This window comes from Engystomops pustulosus, chromosome 5, assembly GCF_040894005.1.
Source record: "Engystomops pustulosus chromosome 5, aEngPut4.maternal, whole genome shotgun sequence".
Lineage (NCBI taxonomy): Eukaryota > Metazoa > Chordata > Amphibia > Anura > Leptodactylidae > Engystomops > Engystomops pustulosus.
This window is the reverse complement of record NC_092415.1, coordinates 29970876-29989997: the sequence shown is the minus strand read 5'-3', so window position 1 is coordinate 29989997 and position 19122 is coordinate 29970876. Positions and strand designations below refer to the sequence as shown.

The following is a 19122-nucleotide window of genomic DNA, read 5'->3' as shown; positions in this document are numbered from 1 at the left end:
ACTGTTCTTACTCTTAATTTTGTGTGTTCTCACATGTTTTATGTTTTATTTTACGTCAGACACTTAATTAAACAGTATATTGTGGGCTTAAAATGTTACTGGATGAGTTTACAATATCTGGACAGTCTGGTCCGCATGTGGCATATGCTAATTCCTAGTGCAGGCCCAGTTATCAGTGCATGCGTCTGGCCTGAGCTGTATATGGACACTTTCTCTGATTTGCTATAAGTAATAAACAATTCAATAAACTTTTTGGCTATTTTTGGCTACTGATGCAGAATTTGGCAATGACCACCAACAAGGCCTAATTTGTCCTTGATTTCTGGCCCATTTCAGACTTGCATTAGGTCTTTAGCTGTGATCTTCCATAACAAAAGCAACAATGGATATCTACAGGATTCGTTAAAATGTCCATCAATAAATGCATCTTTTTGACAGGAAGTCTGCACTACCTTTTTCTTAAAACCTGAGTCGCTGCAAAAAATATCATACATTAAACTGTCTTTCTACATTAGTGCTAAGTAAATGTTCACCAATATTCAAAGTGAGGATTGTTAACAGGTTTCTTACTGCTGTTGGGAGGCAGGCTGTAATATAGAAGCAGTATATTCACTGTATACTACAGTACAGTTGTATGGCAGTATCAGAGTCATCAGACCCCCTCGGGTTAAAGTACCCTAGGGGCATGAAACAATAGAAAAAAACTATTGAAAACAATAAAAGAAATCTAAACACTGATCTAAAACACTGATAAAAATAAACAAGTAAAATCATATACATGTTAGATAACACCATGTCCCAAAATGTCGGATCTATTAAAATCTAATTATTCTCCGTAGTGAACTCCATAACGGAAAATAGTGATCAAATTTCTGAATCGCAACCTGCCATTCCTATTGACATTTCGCAACACATACAGTTTTTACTGATGGTAGATGTGTCCCAATAAGAAGTTCTTCTTATTATAACTCTATTTGCCAAGATTAAGACAATATAGAGTTATAAAAATTATGCTAAAGACCCTAGGTTGTTCTGGCTACGTCACTAAGGGCCTCGTATTTTAATTTATTCACTCTCCCCGTTCAGCTGTCAGACCCACTCCTCCACAGTGCATAGAGCAGGTGACGGGCAGGACCATGCGGAACTGGTAGCTGAACGGGGAAGAAAATAAATTAAAATAGGCACCATGAGGCATTCAGGTTCCGGAGCACCTCAGGGTAACTAGCATAATCGTTATAACTGTATATTGCTGTAATCGTGGCATATATAGTCATAACTTATTAGGACATATCGACAATCAGCAATAAAACTTGCTAGTAGATGTCCTTTAAATAAAAAGTGATGAGAAGGTCATACAGTCCCCAAAATGGTAGCAAGTAAAACATTAGCTCATCCTGCACCTTACACAGCTCCGTGCACCGAAGTATAAAGAAGTTATTGGTGTCAGAATATGGCAAAACAAAGATTTTTTTTTTAAAACATAATAAAACTTAAATAAAATTAGTATTTCTGTGATCGTACCGACCAAAATGAGTAAAGGGCAGGTGGTGGTTGGACTGCACAGGAAAAGATGTAAGTACATAGCCCGTAGGATTATGGCACAACTGTGGCAGTTCCTCGGTTACTTACAAGATAGGTGCCATAGTTTTGTTCTTAAGTTGAATTTTTATGTAAGTCGAAACTGTATATTTTATCATTGTAGATCCAGACAAAATTTTTTTTTGCCCCAGTGACAATTGTAGTTTAAATATTTTTTTGCTTTAATGGGACCAATGATTATCAAAAAAGCTTCATTACAGACACCTTACAGCTGATCATTGCAGTCTGGGGCTATAGTAACATCCAGAGAGCTTCAGAGGGGTCCATTTTTAACTAGGGGTCGTTTGTAAGTCGGATGTCCTTAAGTAGGGTATTTAGATTTTTATTTTTTTTTTACAGTTTCCGTGTTCACTGAACAAAATATAAAATAGTGCCACCAGGAATTACAATTTGTCCCCAGATAACGTGCCCACTGTAAATGGAAAAGTATAAGCAAAAAGCTATGGCTTAAGGAAAGAGTATAAAACGGAAACGCAAAAATTACAATAAAGGCAGATGTATTACTACACTGTTTTTGTATTTTTTTTATTTTTATAAATTAGGCAGTGGTGCAGCTTTATCCCATGAACTGTAGCCAGCTGTGAACAAGGCCCCGGAGTCTTTACATCTCTTCCGTGGCCTTGTACAACTCCTCTTTTAGTATTGGCTTAATACTTCCCGGCTGAACGCTGTTTAGAGTTCATGATGAGAATAAATAAATCCTCCATTAGACCTGCTGATCTAAAATATTTGTTTTGTACTAAAAATATTATTCTGTAAACATCAGCTGATCACAGAAAGGAACTAATGATTGGACTCGGTCAGATCTTCCCAGAAGTATTTACATAATTGCAATCTGTCATCTCTGGAGAGCGCTGGGATATTTGCACAAATGATTGAGTTTCCATAAATGTTCACTTACATAATGTGGTTATTTTCACTTTACAGAGCGAAGGTGAACTGGATGTTAGTTGTATATTTTTGCAGCACAGAAAGTATTTTGTAAATGAGATTTGTGACTGCTTTGATGGCAAGGAATGTATCCGTGTATCTTTTGTCTACATTTATTGGTTCATACTGTAACTAGAAATCATGAAGCAAAATGTATCATAGTTTTAGAAGGATAAGCTTTATATAATACAAAGGACGAAATACGGAAAAGTTTTTTCTAGAGGAGAAAATATTCTCTTGTGGCTAAAGGGAAAGCAGTTTTGACCATACAAAGCAGAAAATGGTGTTAGGTATTGACCTTGGAGGTCTATGTTACAATACCCTTGTGTGTGTTGCAGCTGATCCGTGTCAAATGTATTTATATTCCAGGATTGTAGCTGGATTTAGAGCACTAGGTGGATCTCCCTCAGACTGCTGTGTTCTTTGATTTCTGCAGCGCTGAGAAATCTTTGAGCGCTATATAAATAAAGGAATTATTTATATTTTGTGACTGCACCATCTTTAGCGTTAGGCTACCTGTACATGAACGTGCTCTGCCCACGGTATCTGACCAGCACACTGGTCCCTTCCCAATGCCTTATGCTTTTGTGTGGTGTCACCCTTTGTCCAATCGAACCATATTCTCTGAACTGTTACTTTGTCTTTGCGTGTCATCCACAATAACAACACTCAGACCCTGTGAAGTCACGGCTTGATATTGTGCTATAAAAAGTAGTGAAATAGTTGAGTAATTTCTTTCCGCTCCCTCATATGTGGAGGAGGTTATGTAACAGCAGTTACTTTTTGTGTGATTGACGTATCACTTCCACATGCCCCCATTGAAAGAATAATAATCTACAGCTAAATCACAGGCCTGGCCCAAGGGGTCTCATATGTCGATCCACTTATCTAGTAAATCTTGACATTATTTCATCATAACTTATGAATACCGAGGATTAGTAGAACTGTTATTTTGCATCAAAATTCCGGAAGGAAGGGAAGTTTTGTGCCTCTAAAATTAGCACCATATGCAGTGGTGTTTATGTAGCTTTTAGCATGTGACACCTCGTATTTCATGTGTAATGACATGTGATGCATGGTGCCAGTCTGCTTTCTTATATTCACTTCTATATAAACAGTTAATATGTCATTTTTATCTGTGTGGGATTTATAATGATCACTTAATCCCATTACATATTTTATAATCGCCATGCTGTCAGAAAGGATATACTTTTATTTTCATAATGTTTTTTAAGAAATTTTTTATTCTTGTATAAATAATGGAAATCCGTTTACACCAATATGGAAAAAAAAAAGTTCAATATTACATTTAAGAAACTATGCCGGAGCTGAACGTTTCTTTAGTAATATCATATGGATTAAATGTGTGATTTTTCAAAGAATGAATGAGACTGAGGAAACTGTTAAAAGGACATCTACCACCAGGATGCAGGATTGTAAACCAAGCACACTGACATACTGGTGTTTTCCCTCTCTGGCAGGATCTGTTCTTCTTTTAACTTCTTATGCCTTTTTTTTTTTTTTTTTTTTTTACAGAAAAAGCGTCTAAAATTATGCAAGTGAGCCAAATGAGTGGATCGGGGCTTCATTGGTGTTAATTGAGCCTAGAGACCCTTAGGCTCATCTACATCATTTTTAAAACCTTTTTTTCCTTAAAAGCAAAGGCATAAAAAGCTTAAAGAAGAGCGGATCCTGCCAGAGGGGGGCGCACACCAGTATGCTTGGTTTACTATTCTTCTTCCTGGTGGTAGATGTCAATATACCAGTTTTATGGTGTGTAAGGCATGAAAAAGTCACAAATCTCGCATACCCACAGTGCCACTTTTTTAAAAAAATGTAGTTAATGGTGTACAAGCTGTGGTAGGAGAGACATGCCTTGACCATCCAAATTAACTTATAACCCTGTGGCAGGTCGAACTTGACCTAGATTTTTATTCTGGAACACGGTTGCTGCACCAGGATTACTAAAAAGTCGGAACTTCTTCAAAGCGGTCACAGTAAGCCTGAATGAGAGGAGCATATAAGATAAATTACTGATGCTTACTGGGACATCTTCCTTTCTCTGACACCTGTGCTCTCCCTTAGTGAAAGTAAGCACTTTTCACATTTGTTGTAATTACAGTGCTTAGTACTTTTTTGTACTTTGTATTTTTGTACATGTGCATAGTACAGAACACTTTTTCTCATGGCAAAAATTGGGGCCAGGTCAGATTCAAAGTGCCAACAATACAACATGCCTGATGCACACTTTATACACATGTATTGGAAATGCACAACGCTAGGAAAGTACTGGCAAAAAGTCGTGTATCTAATTTTTAAGGTATATGCAGTACAACTGGAGGCATCCTCACGGATCTGTTTTGTCTATGTTAGTTTTGTCTTTTGTGTTGTAAGGGGAAAATGTATTGAAGAAGTTTAATACAAATGATCGGATTTTTTAAAAAAAGGTAGAACTTCTCACTAATTCTTTTATGTCACGTACAAGGGCTGATGATTATTAAGACTTGTGCACAATCAATCTGAAAGGGAACCTACCAGCAGAAATATAACGTAATAAACCACAACCAGTATGTTGTGAAGCAGATCATGTTTCTTTCATGGCCCAGTGTGGTGACAGCATGCAACAAATCAACTTTGAAGTGATTTGTAAAATGGTTGTATAAAGTGAAGGAGGCAGAGATGTTGGCACTGAAGTCAAGCTCTCCCATACTCAGAATGTCCCATCTCCACTTCTCCTGTACACTTCAGGAGAGCCAATAAGTAATGTCCACGGATGCAGTGATTCCATTCACAGCAGTGGGATTCGAGGAAGAAGCAGCACTCAAAAGTGATAAAGTGTATACATCCAATGTTTGAAACTCAAGCAAGACAAAGACCAAGTGTGAAACGTTGTATGTATTTATGATGAATATAGAGAACACTTGATTCACTAGTACACAATGGAGTTCAGCTGCTTCTTTCTCTATTGTCTCTTCCTGGACCTTGGCAACTGGGATCTTTCTGCTGCTGGTACCTACAATTAGATAAGCAGCCCAGAAAATTTCTATGTAATCAAAGGAGAGCAGACGTTCTGAGGTGGAGAGAGCTTGACTTCAGTGCTAAACTCTCCGCCTCCTTGAATTTATAACAACCATTTTACATCTCATGTTAAAGTAAATTTTCATGCCACCGTGCTGGGGGATGAAAGAAACATGAACTGGATAACCTAGTGGTTAATTAGTTCACTTTCTACTGACGGGTTCCCTTTAATAAATCTCCCCCATCGAGCATGTGCTGTAATGCCACACACAGCCAGTATAGAGGAGTGGCACTATTTTTGGAAGGTATGCGTTTCTAATCCTATAAACTTCTTCCCCCCCTATTTATAGCCACGCTTGCTCATTAAATAGCGCTGGATTTACAATTGAGAATTCGCTGCCATAATGTGTGTGCACTAAGTGGCTTTGAAAATCGTAATACTTCCTTTTTCTCCCTCATTTTACTCCAAGGTTAACAAATGCTTTTGTTTTCTTTGGATTGCTCATTTGGACAGAAGTGTCATGATTTAGCAGTTATTTTTAGTAGTGAGGGAAAAGCAGCTCTCCGCACTTACACAAAGGAGAGGTGCGAGTCTCCACAACAAACGGCTTTGTAATGAATCCGCACCCCGGGCTCTGGGAAATTTTACTACGGTTTTCATGCGGCATAGTGTTCACTCACTGTCAGCATCGCACAGATCATAACGTACAACCCACTGCCAGTAATAAGGTTGTAAATTCCACTGGGGGTATCTGGTGATATCATAAACCACAGCAACAAAACGCTGACCGGTTTAATAATGTCACCGGAACTCTTAGATGGAATTACAGCATGGCTTTTTACACGGCATTTGGGTGTATTTTATTTACTGCAATACATGGTAACCAAAAATAACACACACCAATTTGTGCTTCTTGGGATCTGTTTGCAGCTATAAATGCAATGACTTTAAATGAGATATTGTGAAAGAAATCACAATGCTGGACCTGGTTCTGTGCGCTCCGTCAAAGGACTTTTAGCCATTAAAACACTGTATTGTTATACAGTATCTGAACATCTGTATCAGCCAAGGTTTCTTGGCTGTTCAGGTCATGGGGCTACTTCGTTCTGGAGAATATGTTGGTTTAGCAAAAAGTAGGGAAAGATGGACTACGAAACAGTGTTAGACTAATATGCAAATATGTTTTCCAAAATGTGATAAGGAAAATATTGCCTCTTTGCTACTTTGTATGGCAGATTCCTTAGCATCAAGCATTGCTTTTTCGGGAAGCCTAATGATAAGCCAAATCAGCCTATCTCTTTGCCTCTCTTCAGTACAGTGTAGGGAACTGGCTTTGCTGTGTAAGAGGCTTTATATCTGCAATCGTGTCATTGGGCTTTCTGAAAAGTCATGCTTTAAGGTAATGGGACTGCCTTACAAGGTAGCCAAGAGGAAATGTTTTCTTTATTTCATCTTGGGAAACATATTTTCATATTTCCCAGAATCTGACAATGGAGCATCAATGGCTGTAAGTCTCCACATGCCTACAAGAAGGTCTCTATAAGGAAAGATCATTCCTCCTTGACTTGGGTTACACTAGACAATCTATTACTAGACCAGATATTCAGAGTCTCATGTTGGATTGTAACGGTGGAGTAGTTTAAAGCCGTCTAATCTTAAAGAACATCTTCCATCAGATTTACTGATGGTGGACTGTCTTCACTTACTTGCTCGTTATACCCTCTCTTGGGGATGGTATCTTTTTTTCCTTATTTCAGGACCAACTGTATTTCGGTAAAATCAATACCACATCCTGTGTCAACCACTTATCCCACCTGTTGAGGGCAGACAGCTAGTGACTTCGTCCCACAGACTTCTTGCGCATGTATGCGACTTGTAGACAGTGTCCTCACAGCCCGATGGATACCAATGCGGCTGCACAAGGAAAGTCTTTTTGTGCATGCGCTAACTTGCAGGCAGCAGGGTAGTGTCACCAGATGTCTGCGCGCAGGACCAGGATGCATACTGAGTCGGTGGGGGCGAGAATAGATGAGATGACGATGGCTGCAACACCTCTGGCTCATTTGCATATTTTTATAAAGTCAGGATTTTACTTGGAATACAGCTGTTCACAATAGAAAATGATGCCGTCCCCTAGAGAAGGTAGCGAGCATGTTACTAAATATGATGGTAGATGTCCTTTAAAGGAGTTGTACCAAGTGTTCATGTTATTCCCTATCCACTACATGTGAGACAACAATCTGATGAGGAATTGCTGGTACCCCAACTGATCCTAAGAAGAGAACTTCCATCCACAACAATTGGTGGTGCAAAGTATGCATTCTGCGGCTTCTTTCAATTTTATGGGAGTGGCAGAGATTGCTAAACACAGCGCTCTGCTATCTGTGGCACTCCCATTCGCTGTTTAGTGCTGTATATTATAACTTCTACAAGTTATCCCCTATCCAGTTTTTTTTTTTTTTTTTTTACCCAAAGCAGAAAATCTATCATGCGGAATAAGATCTATGGCTGTCTCCCATAGAAATTAATGACTTTGTAAGGTGGACTAAGCAAATGTAAAATCCACTTCAAATATGCTATGTAAATACACAGGAATATAAAAGTGGTAGTACCCAGTTAAAAATTGCTTCACCGTATATGAGTAGTGAATCTTTCATATTATCTACTTTGTCAGAGGAGCACAGAAAACCACGGGATCCCTAACTAACACCATTATAGTCACTTAGGTTTATCCATATCAGTCTGGATCCATTGGGACAAATCTGTCACAGCCTCATTCTACTGCAAACAGAATTAATGAGTCTAGTGTGAACCTTGCCTTAGATAAATGGCAGATCCAGCAAGACTCTTGCGAGTGTAATGAATATTTGCTCATCATTTCAGTTTTGTTGAGTTCTGAGTTTTTGTTCTCACAAAGTAATAAAACAGGCAAATGAACCTTAAATTTAATAGTTTCAACTAGGAATATTGCATTTATGCAAAACCAACTAAAAAACCTGCAAAAATAATAATAATAATAATAAGCTTCTGTAGTAATTTATCTACATCTTAGCTTAGCAAGTTTTATTAGCACATAGAGAAATGTGAAATATCTGGTTATTGCATCAATGGCTGGCACTCAGTGAGGCGTATGATCATGGTTTATTCATGCCTGCTGCGTAGTGTTTGACCACTCATTAGAAGGAACAAAACCAGCAGGTGACGCTAACTGGGGTTAAGCAGCCTCGCGTGAATGAACAGTCAAGTGCTGCCAAGACCTTTACTGTGGTATCTATCAATGGCCAGTCAGTGGGAGTTAAGGGGCCAGGAGTTGGATGAAGTACAGATTTCACTAATGACCAGGAAGGTGTATTGTTGCTGATGTATTCCAGTGAGCCAGCCTCTTATTGGAGGATGTCTAACTTTTGCCAAATAATACTAATAATAATAAAGTAAATAAACCACTCAAAAAACACAAAAAAACTAGAAATACTCACTTCATCTTGATCCCAGCTCTGTTAATCGCTAGTCTTGACACTCCGGGGAAAAAAAAGAAAGTTAAAATTAGCAGCCTGGAGAGCAGGGACAAGATGTTTGGCGCTCCGGGCTTCTAATTATGAACCCCCCTTGCACCTTCCTCTCACGCCTCTTATGTGATGTCACCTTGCTCTTGCATGCTCCCAACATCGGAGAGTGAGGTGGCAAGGGAGTCCATAATTAGTAGCCTGGAGTGGCGGACATCTCATCCCTGCGCTCTGGGCTGCTAATTATTAGTTTCTTTTCTAGGTGATCCCAGTGTGTCAAGATTAGCAACGGACATCGGCGGGATCGAAATGAAGAGGTGTAGAGGTTAGTATTTCTAGGTTTTTTAAATTTTTTTTGAGTGTTTGATTTCCTTTAAATTTGTTTAAAGGGGTTGTCCATGTACAACAAGTTATTCTTTCTCTATAGGGATTATGAGCATGAGATTCTGTTGTACCCTAAGTGAGTAAGTCAGACATGCATGCTGCTGCAACATTCAATGACTTGGACATTAATAGAGAAGCTGAGTATGGCTATCTTCTTCGGTGCTATCATACAGATGATAAGAGCAACATGCATATGTGATTATTTGTTCATTTGGGGTGAACAATCATTCTACTGAAGGACACAGCCAACATTTCAGATAATCATGTCAATGAATGTCCACCTCATCTGTTCTTGTCTTGTCCACCAAGTGTTAAAATATAGTCATATATTTAAAACAAAAATGCATTTTGGCATTGAATCTAAAAATTCAAGTGGGAAGTGTGTAGGAACAATAGACAATTGTAAAATATGTTCTTTGAAAGATTTAGTCTACAATAGTTCATCGAGGGGAATTTACATTATGCCAAGTTCCAGAGGTGAACTGAATGTTTTTACGTTTACCGATTTTCTCTTTGGCGGAGGAAGTCCCCAACCTCTGGTAGTTACTGACTTTGATTCATGATGTTTCACTTATAAGATGACTTTTTCAGAACTTGCCAGTAAATTGTTAACTGAAGCATATCACTTGCGGTGGCACCTATTACCTAATGTCCAAAAGACATTTTTCATAATATTCCCCTAAAACATGAGAAATATGACATTGACAAACTATGGAAAATGTTCTCTAATGACTAGGTAAGCTAATGGATATTTCAGAATGATTAGTAAGATTTGGATGGATGAACTTGTTACTTAAAACATATTTACATCGCTAGTAACCACCACCGGATATTAAGTTGAATCCCACTCCCAATATAGAATAGATCGTTATAAGAAATCTACCGTCAAAATCAAGAATGATAAATTGGGGACAGTTAGAGGCAGTTAAGCTGTTTTGAGAGAGACGATGTCAGTGTGTTCTACGATAAAGAGAAATCAGCTCAGTTATTCAACTCTCCCTCTGGAATTCTCTTTAGCGTGTCACACATGTCAATGGGGCTTATTTACTAAGGTCCCGGGGCTGCATTTCCATCGGATTTTCGGGGAACGCGACCGGATTGTGTCGCAATCACGCCGGCTTTCACGCGGCACAAATCGGGGGACCGTCGGATTCGAACAACGCGCGGGATTTAACATTTAAAATTGTGTCGCAAGCCAAGCACTTACATACACCGAGAAGAAGAAGGTGAACTCCGGCGGACCTGATCAGGGAAGCGACACATGCAGGATCTCGGGCGCACGATCTTTGTGAATCGCGGCAGCTGTGCAGGATCTTCGGACAATGCACCGTGGGGGATCGCGCTGGACCGGGTAAGTAAATGTGCCCCAATGTCTCTCTGTCCCTTCATTCACTCTTACCTCATGAATTCTCTTCAGCGAGTTACACACTACCTCATTCTTGAGTGGGGCAGGGTTAACAGTGTCAGTAAGGAAGGATGGGCGTTGATTGACTGTATGCTGGAACTCCCCTATCTCCATGACTAGATCTTTAGTAACAAAGGGAATCAATAAATGGGGACACTGGTGACAGGTTCCCTTTAAGGGGTATGGTCTCTGATACAACAACTTTACATCAACGGAATGGATGACCACAAATTATCTGGCCTATTAGCCTCACTTCATGTCAACCCTTTCCTTAGACAACCCCTTAAAGTCCTCAGCCCTCCAAGTTAACGTCATGTGAGCCATACAATTGTCCATTAAACATGGCCCATGCTGATATCTGAAGTCTTGTTTACAGGGCAGCTAAGGAGGACTTGCAGGACCCCCCACTATCAGACTTTCATCCCCTATTCTGTGCATAGGGAATAAATGTTGGAAATAAGAAAGAATTGTTTAAGTTTACTCCTTATGGCGGATTAGAAAATATAAAACCATGGTTTTCCAACTTTTGTTGTTTTCTAACATTATCAGTTAAATAGTCTTAGAGAGGTCCGGGTGAACAAAGCATTTTTACTGGTTAGTCAACGGAAAATATGTTTAGTCGTGTCCATGATATCACAGTATTTTCTGATTATTCATCAGGGATAATGACTAAATCAAGAACCACAATGTTGATTTAGCTGCAGAATAAGGGTCCCACATTCCTTCTTATTCATAGCTTTACGTAAAATTTGATACATTAGCCGATTATTTTATTCAAACCCTCTGTACAAATATTGCATTTCTCTGGTAATAGTGTAGCTTTGCAAAGTTAAGTGTTTCCACTAATTATGTAAGATTAATTTCTCATCAGATAATGGTCGGTATTAACAGACACAGAAAATGTATCTAGGTGCTCGATGCCGATAAAATTGGTCCATTTTCTGTCAGTTTGATCCATATCACCTATTGTCCAGGCCGGAATTTTTGGTAACATTTTGGCACACTTTTGTGCTATTCAACTAAGTTGAAAACATTTTTAATATTTAAGCCAAAATTGCTCAAAAGTACTTTTCAAATAAGCTTTTCAAACTTCTGTGCTTGGAAACTTTAGATTCTAATGAGTGAACAAAGCTCTATTCTACTTATTTGTCAGATCAGGCTCTATTCTACTTATTTGTCAGATCAGGCTGTATTTATTATTACAGACCTAAGACCTATCCTTATATATACAATACAGACCCCAGACTAGACGATATTTAATCAAGACCAGACAAAAAACTGCTAGCCCCTTTTACCAGTGGTTCCCAGTCCTCTACCACTTGTGGCACCCAATTCTTCCAACCCCTTCACTGGGTCTTCATAATGACAGCAGATCTGGAGCAGGTGAGTATTGACACACATACTCTACTTCCCAGGGCTCCTGGATCAATGAGCACTATAGTTAATGGTGTTTGAGCCTGTAAGCGTGGTAGCATGGAACACCGATTTGGTAACAAAATTTCAAATGATTCTTCCTAGGAATCTGCAGTTATCTTATTAAATTTATCTTATTAAATGTCAAACATTTAAATAAAAACTTTTAAATTGACAAAATATTGGACCGAATTGATGGTAAGATTACTTATCAGGGATAATGATTAGTTAAACAACCAACTTTGGTATACTTTCTCTTACATGGAATAACCCTTTAAGTTCCCATCATACGCTTAGTTGACTTTGCTGCGAGGGTAATGATGTAATGTTGGAGCCCAAACACGCCATGTTTGCCGCCTCTCAAGCAGTCCGGCTCAGCACACTGAGGTGGCATCGACAGATGTGCATCTGCTACAGCAGCAGTTGCAGGCTGTTGCAGGTGGTAGCCTGTTGAAGGCACGTCTGACCACCCCTCTTGTCGACATAACAGGGGAAGTGCTCATAGTGTAGCAGCCTGTGAATGTGAAGCACATATGGGGCTCTGACATAGCCTCCCAGAGTCCTTCAGGCTCATTAGCATAATTGTAAAAGTAGATTTTAGAAGGAAGGAGGCTATAGATAATACATATAAGAAGATTACTACAGTCACGGTTCCTAGATCTATGGGTAAGTGCCCCTACCCCCTTGTTAAGTGAAAAGGGGGATTGTAAACCTTTGTATTAGCAACAATACTCCTTTTAATGATGTCCACGAGCCCTTCAAACTCCATAACAACACGTTGGACTTTCATGATAGCGTGGTCCACACATAGTAAATAACTGAAATAAGGTATGCAATGCCCACAAATTAGTGATGATGTAATAGTTATCAAATGTTACCATTAACGTGATCTATATAGTAATAAAACCAGAGTGAATGACCTAACAGGATGATGAGGATAAACGTAGATGACAACTCAAAGTTTATGACACAGTTCTAGAAAGTATGCAGCTCTAATCACCCCCCTAAAAAAAGCAATCTCTCCCATCTGCCCACATTTTACATTTTACACTCTATTTTCATTTATAGGGAAAGATTACTCATGTTTAATGATGAGATCTGCTGTAGCCGTTTTCTGTAATTTCCAGCTGTAACACATAATTTATTACCGTGCTGATATTAATAAAAACAGAAGCAAAAGAAACACACCTGCGTCAGACCATATACCTACAGGACTAGCGCTCCGTATAAAATAAAATAACACTGAAAAAACACTTAGAGGGGTTTTCTTTTACTCAAGGAATACATTACCCACTGTTTGTATTGGAGTCTCCTTGACAACCTGGTCGACTGCTGCAAAGATATGGCGATCTATGGCAGAAGGCATTGCTGTAGAGCAGTGACATCAACTTTTTCCAGCTTTATGTGGACCCGATTTAGATTGGTGGGATTAAGCTTTTTTTTTAATGTTTTCTATGGATTTTAAAACAATGGTTGAACTGGCTACTTAGGGGGCTTTTTAGATGTTTGTTTGTGGTGCGGTTGTTTTTTTTTAATTGAAAGTATAGACCTGACTTCCCTTAGGATATGCCATATCTAGCCACTGCATTGGATGGATTGTGGACAGTGGGGCATATCTATCAGGGCCTCTGCGCCACGCCATGTTGAAGCCCTGAAATAATCGCAAATGCTAGCTTATTGCTAGCACTTGCAATTGTTTAGCTCTCTCCGCCAGCTTCACACCAAGGGGGCGTGAAGAAGTGTTGCGGCCAGCCTCGCATGGGATAAGCCACCGGCTGCGTTTACTTCTACACCAGGCAGGGCCTGGCATAGAAATTACCGCTGCGCAGGACCCTGCCCAATACATAAAGAGGCTGAAGCCTCTTGATGTATCGCACTGCGAAAATATCCCCCCGTGATTGTCATTGTGCGAACGAGTGCCTCATGACACAACCATCTAAAAGGGGCAACTATCTTTTGAAGGGACGCTGGGAAGTTGAACATTTTCTCATCTGCGGACTGCATAGAATACGAAATGATTGGCTAAGAGGATAAAAATATAGTGTCGTTAAAACAGATTCTATCTAGTTTCTTTCGATCTTGAATTCAAGTGATTTTGAGCTTTAAAAGGGTTGCACCAATTTTGACTTTAATCCACTATCCTCAGAATAGGGGATAGTATTCAGATCGTTCGGGGTCCAGAGGCTATGACCCCCTCCACCCCATAGATCAGGTCACAGGAACTGGACCAGGACACTGGTCCTGTTCTCACTAAGTGTCAGGTTGAGTGCCACTCCATTAAATACCATGGGAGCATGCAGGTTATACTTTTAGCAATTTTTTTCTTTAAGATTTATGTTTTTCTGTTTTAGCACAAGACAACGGTGAACTTTGACCACCGGGAGATACTTGATGTCAACCGTGTCTTCCTGATTCGTTTCTCCTGAAGCACGCCACAATTCTATATCTTCAATAAAATCTTAGTTGATGATTCTCATTGTTCAGGAGTATTTGAAGCGCCGTCACTCATTTGTCTCTTTGGATTGGGTATATCCTATGTTCATGGGAGAATCAGAATTTATCCAGAGTTATCATAGATAGAGTGAATGAGAGTGATATAGATACCCAAGCAATGCGCTCTGCAATTTCCAACTCTCCCATAATATTGAATGCATTGGGCACATTTACTAAGAGCGTGTCTGTCCAGAGTGCGCTAGATTCAGGATTTCTGGCACCTGTTCTTCGTGAATCTGGTGCCCCCTGCACTGCTCCAACAGAGTGAACCACTTTTTTTGGTACACCTTTAACATGGGGCGTGCAAAACATTTCTCTCTGACTTTTCATGTTACATGTGAGGCACAGTCACAGACTAAGCACTGGAACACCCATTTCAGTACGTTGACATAGTGCAGCATGCGCCAAAATTGTGTCGTGTGTGCCACAAATGTGTCTTGGACACTTCTTAAATACATGTTTGTACATGAAAGAACATACAAAGTCCGACAGAAAACTGGCTTTAGTAAATCTGGGCCATTGTTTATTTCAGTTTGTGAGAACTGGACCTTCATTCTCGTGATCAGTGGATGGTGCTAGTGATCTTGTAATTGATTGGTTGTCCCAATCCCTACAATTCAGATTGTTTTCCCCCTGTCCAGTTCTTCAAGGGTACCAATGGAACTTGGTACAACCTCTTTAATTACCCAGTGGATGGGGTGACTCGAAGACTGACCATGTTCTCTGGATAACTTTGTATGCAGAGAAAAAGTTCTTTAACGATATACAACCGACTCCAGAGTTACAGGTTAATACTTTGCAAATACAAAAATTGAGCAAACTAGATCACAATCTTTAATTATGTAGTAGAACTATTGAGTTTGTTGTTATTCTATCGCCTTCTGATAGCAGAAGGGAATTTTATTGTAGGGTTAAAGTTATTTAAAAGTGTCTATTCAAAAGGGAAGGTCTGTATAGCACCCTAAATCTCTACATGGCTCGTGGGGTAGTATCCTCATTGCTCAGCTGGGTGTCTGTGAGGGAGGAGGCGGAGAGTTAGCCAAAGGAAGGTGTGGCTAATTACAACGACGAATGGCGCAACACAGAGCCCCTCAGGCTTCTTTGCTTAATTTTTAAACACTATCTTTGTAACGAGAGTGCTGGAAAGTACCAGAAGAAAGGGCAGTTTCGGGTGGTAAATTTCCTTTAAGAAGATTTAGTTTATATGCCATGCTGTTGCCTCTTAGACGATGACTAAGAGTACCATTTTCACATTTTGTAACCTTTCACCATGTTCATATTTATTTTTTTATAGTAATCACAATTTTCATTGACCCTATTTTTTTTTACTTCTCAAATAGGGTTTTTTTTGTTTTTTTTGTTATGTATACATTGAAGAATTTTATTATGTTATGCATGTGGAGTCTTTCTTTCCTACTGCCGTTTCTCCACTAACACTAAGAATCACATGTGTGTGTTCTTTACAAATGATCTGTGATTTGAATCCTGTAGAAGCAGCCAGGACTGCACCAATTGCTCAAGTGTTGTGTTGTGATACACCATGACACCTCACCGCACATTCAGCTGGGACTCTGGGATGTTAAAGGAGTTGTGTTACTCACTCAGAAATGATGTCATTCTACAGGGTTCTCTTTAAAGCGGAGAGTTATAAACCACCATAATTGTATGGATCCTAATGGTTATTGCAGTTTTATAAGTGGAAATAATGTACAAAAACAGCACTTTCATGTAATTAGCTTTTTACGTGATGTCATCTGGGGCTCTGAACTGCACCTGCTGGAAAGACTAACACAAGTCCTTGAGATGAAAAGTGTCTATCTTCCTTATAATCAGTCGAGGTGTTTCCAATAGTTTTTACTGTTTTTACTCTAAAATGCTTTAAAAAAAAAGAATTGTGGTAAATTTATCATACATGTTCAAATTGTGAAATCCTAAAAAGCCTTGAAAGGGGGACCTTACACCATTTCGGACTCTTCTTGTTCTAGTGAAAACTTTTTAGCTCTTTTCTCTTTTATGCTGTTCCTAATCATAATAGCCAATTTCCTTGTTATGGACATGACACTACAGATTCCAACGCTGGACAATGACAAGATGTGCAAATAGAAGAGGTTAATTTGAGGAAGCCAAAAAAAGCTTAAAGGTTATGTAAATGAGCCTAAAAGGCTCCATTAACAGCTATGGAGCCTGGAGCCCCTCAGGCTTATTTGCATAATTAAAAAAAAACGTATAAGAAGCTAATAGAAGAGCAGATCCTGGCAGAGGGGGCACATACCAGTATGGCAGTGTGCTTGGTTTACAATCCTTCATCCTGTTGGTAGATGTCATCTAATAATTAAGAATTAGAGATAGATTAATTGTGAATTGCAGGTACATTTCTGAATCTCTGTAATTATTTTTACTTGGCTTGGAAACCCATTGAAAGTTAACATTTTTTTAGTTACCAACCATTTTGTATTATATGCTGTACCTTTATCTCTCTTTGGATCATTTTGAATATTGTAATTAGTCTGTGGAGGAACACCCTGATAACATCCAATCAGGAGTAACCGAGAAACCATACAACATAAAACTAAAGGAATAGATGTTCAGGGAATATTGTGTCATGATGAGTAATATCATTATTTATGACAACATGTCGGGAACATCAACTGCATATGAATGGAATTTTCTGGACCGTCATTTTTTTAAATATTTTAATCGACATTAAAAGAAGATAAGACCAAACTCCTCCCTTTTTGCTCTCGTTTCAGCAGTCAGATTGTTTTCATTGGGGCAGATTTATTATCGTGTCTGTGCCAGGTTTTTTTTTTCACTGGTTGGCATATACAAAGTGTCTTTGGTGCTGTCATATGTATTTTCTATGTCCATGGGCCACAATTATGCCTCTTTGGCATTTTTGTCTGAACTTGAACTTTGGTTTAACTTGATGGACATGTGTCTTTTATTCAACTGTATAAACTATGGTGTCTACTTTTTAACACTGTGCACTTAAAGGGGCGCAGTTGTGTGTGTTTTTAGTTTGCCACACATCTCTGATGTTAGGCACAGTAATTTTGCCAGTGATCTTAGATTATTCTATTCCTTAATTCAAACCTCCCACTCCCGTCTCAAGACTTCTCCCCCGCTGCACTAATTCACTGGAATGCCCTATCCTGGACTGCCAGTCTAATAACCATCCTCCAAAATGTCATACGTGCTCTTAAAACCCATCTCTTTAGGCAAGCCTATCACATTCCCTAACTGCATTAAACTTCAACTCTCTCTTCAATAACTCATCCTGTGCGCTCCTCCTATCTATTATCCGGTAGACACAAAGCTACAGGCATCACATCACAACCATTTTAATTGGTTCTTTGTAGTTTGTGTAGTACCAGTCTTCCACAGCAAGAGGCAGTCTTTGAAAATCAGATGACAAGTGAAAACATTAATTGTGAATTAACCAGTAATTTACTAAATGGGTTTTGCCTTTTCACAATATTATATAAAATCCAGAAGGCTAAATTCTTTTGAATATGACTTCCTTACGTACATTAATGACTCTAGCATATATAGGTGACAAGTACGTTTTAATGTGTCTTAAGAAGCTTGAATAAGTATGAGATGAAGTCAGTGAACCATGCAACATTATTTTCTGTCTGATCTGTCAAATTACTTGTGACATTACGGGATTTTTAGTTCATTAGTCCAGAAACGGGAAACCAAAAAATTACTGAGATACCATATTGTCACTAGCCCATGAGTAAGGCTTGTGAAGTGGCGGAGGAATGTGATATTCTAACTACTATACTGTCCAGTCACTGTTTAATTAGTTAATAAAATGGATCAAACGGTATTCTGTAAGGCATTAGCTTTGGGTAAGTGCTCCTACAGGCGGGGTGGTAATTGCTTTTACGTGTTACGATGGGCTGATTGTACTTAGCCTTTGATCATGTGTAACATGATTTCATTTGCTTAACCAAACATTCTTGGAGAATGCCTTTCAGCGCAGAATCCAGCGTTTGTTTGCAGAAGCAACTAATAATCAGCCCTCTACCTATTCGGTCACAGTTAATGTGTTGTACTATGGTGCTGCATTTTATGGTCTTTACATAATCACTGTTCATAGTAGCTCAGAGGTACTATGCGTTTTAGGGGCATTAACTACCGTGAAGCGTAAATAAGTACCATGGTAAGAACAGTAGTCATTTATGTATCTTTACTGTTGGACACCGTAAGGAAATTCTAAATGGGAAACCTGTGTACATACGTGAAGTATATTATGACAAATGAGACCACCGTGAAATTCTGGGTGGTCTTTATAGAAAATGGAAAGAGTCTGAAAAGGAAGTCAAAGTGAACGTCTCCCTTAAATGTTATGATTTATTTAAAATAAACAT

The 19122-nt window shown here is 39.0% G+C and overlaps 1 protein-coding gene across 6 annotated transcripts in view; it reads left to right on the top strand.

The window, feature by feature from the left end:
• The window catches only part of VPS13B (vacuolar protein sorting 13 homolog B), a 629099-nt gene that overhangs the window by 276462 nt on the left and 333515 nt on the right, over positions 1 to 19122 (top strand). The window contains exon 22 of one of the 6 annotated variants that reach the window (XM_072151503.1): positions 14605 to 14689. The exons of the other annotated variants lie outside the window; for them this stretch is intronic. Within the exon in view, the coding sequence (XP_072007604.1) occupies positions 14605 to 14627 (23 nt within the window). The 3' untranslated portion in view covers positions 14628 to 14689. Of the gene's footprint in view, positions 1 to 14604; positions 14690 to 19122 lie in introns of those variants that run through there. 6 annotated transcript variants of the gene reach the window in all.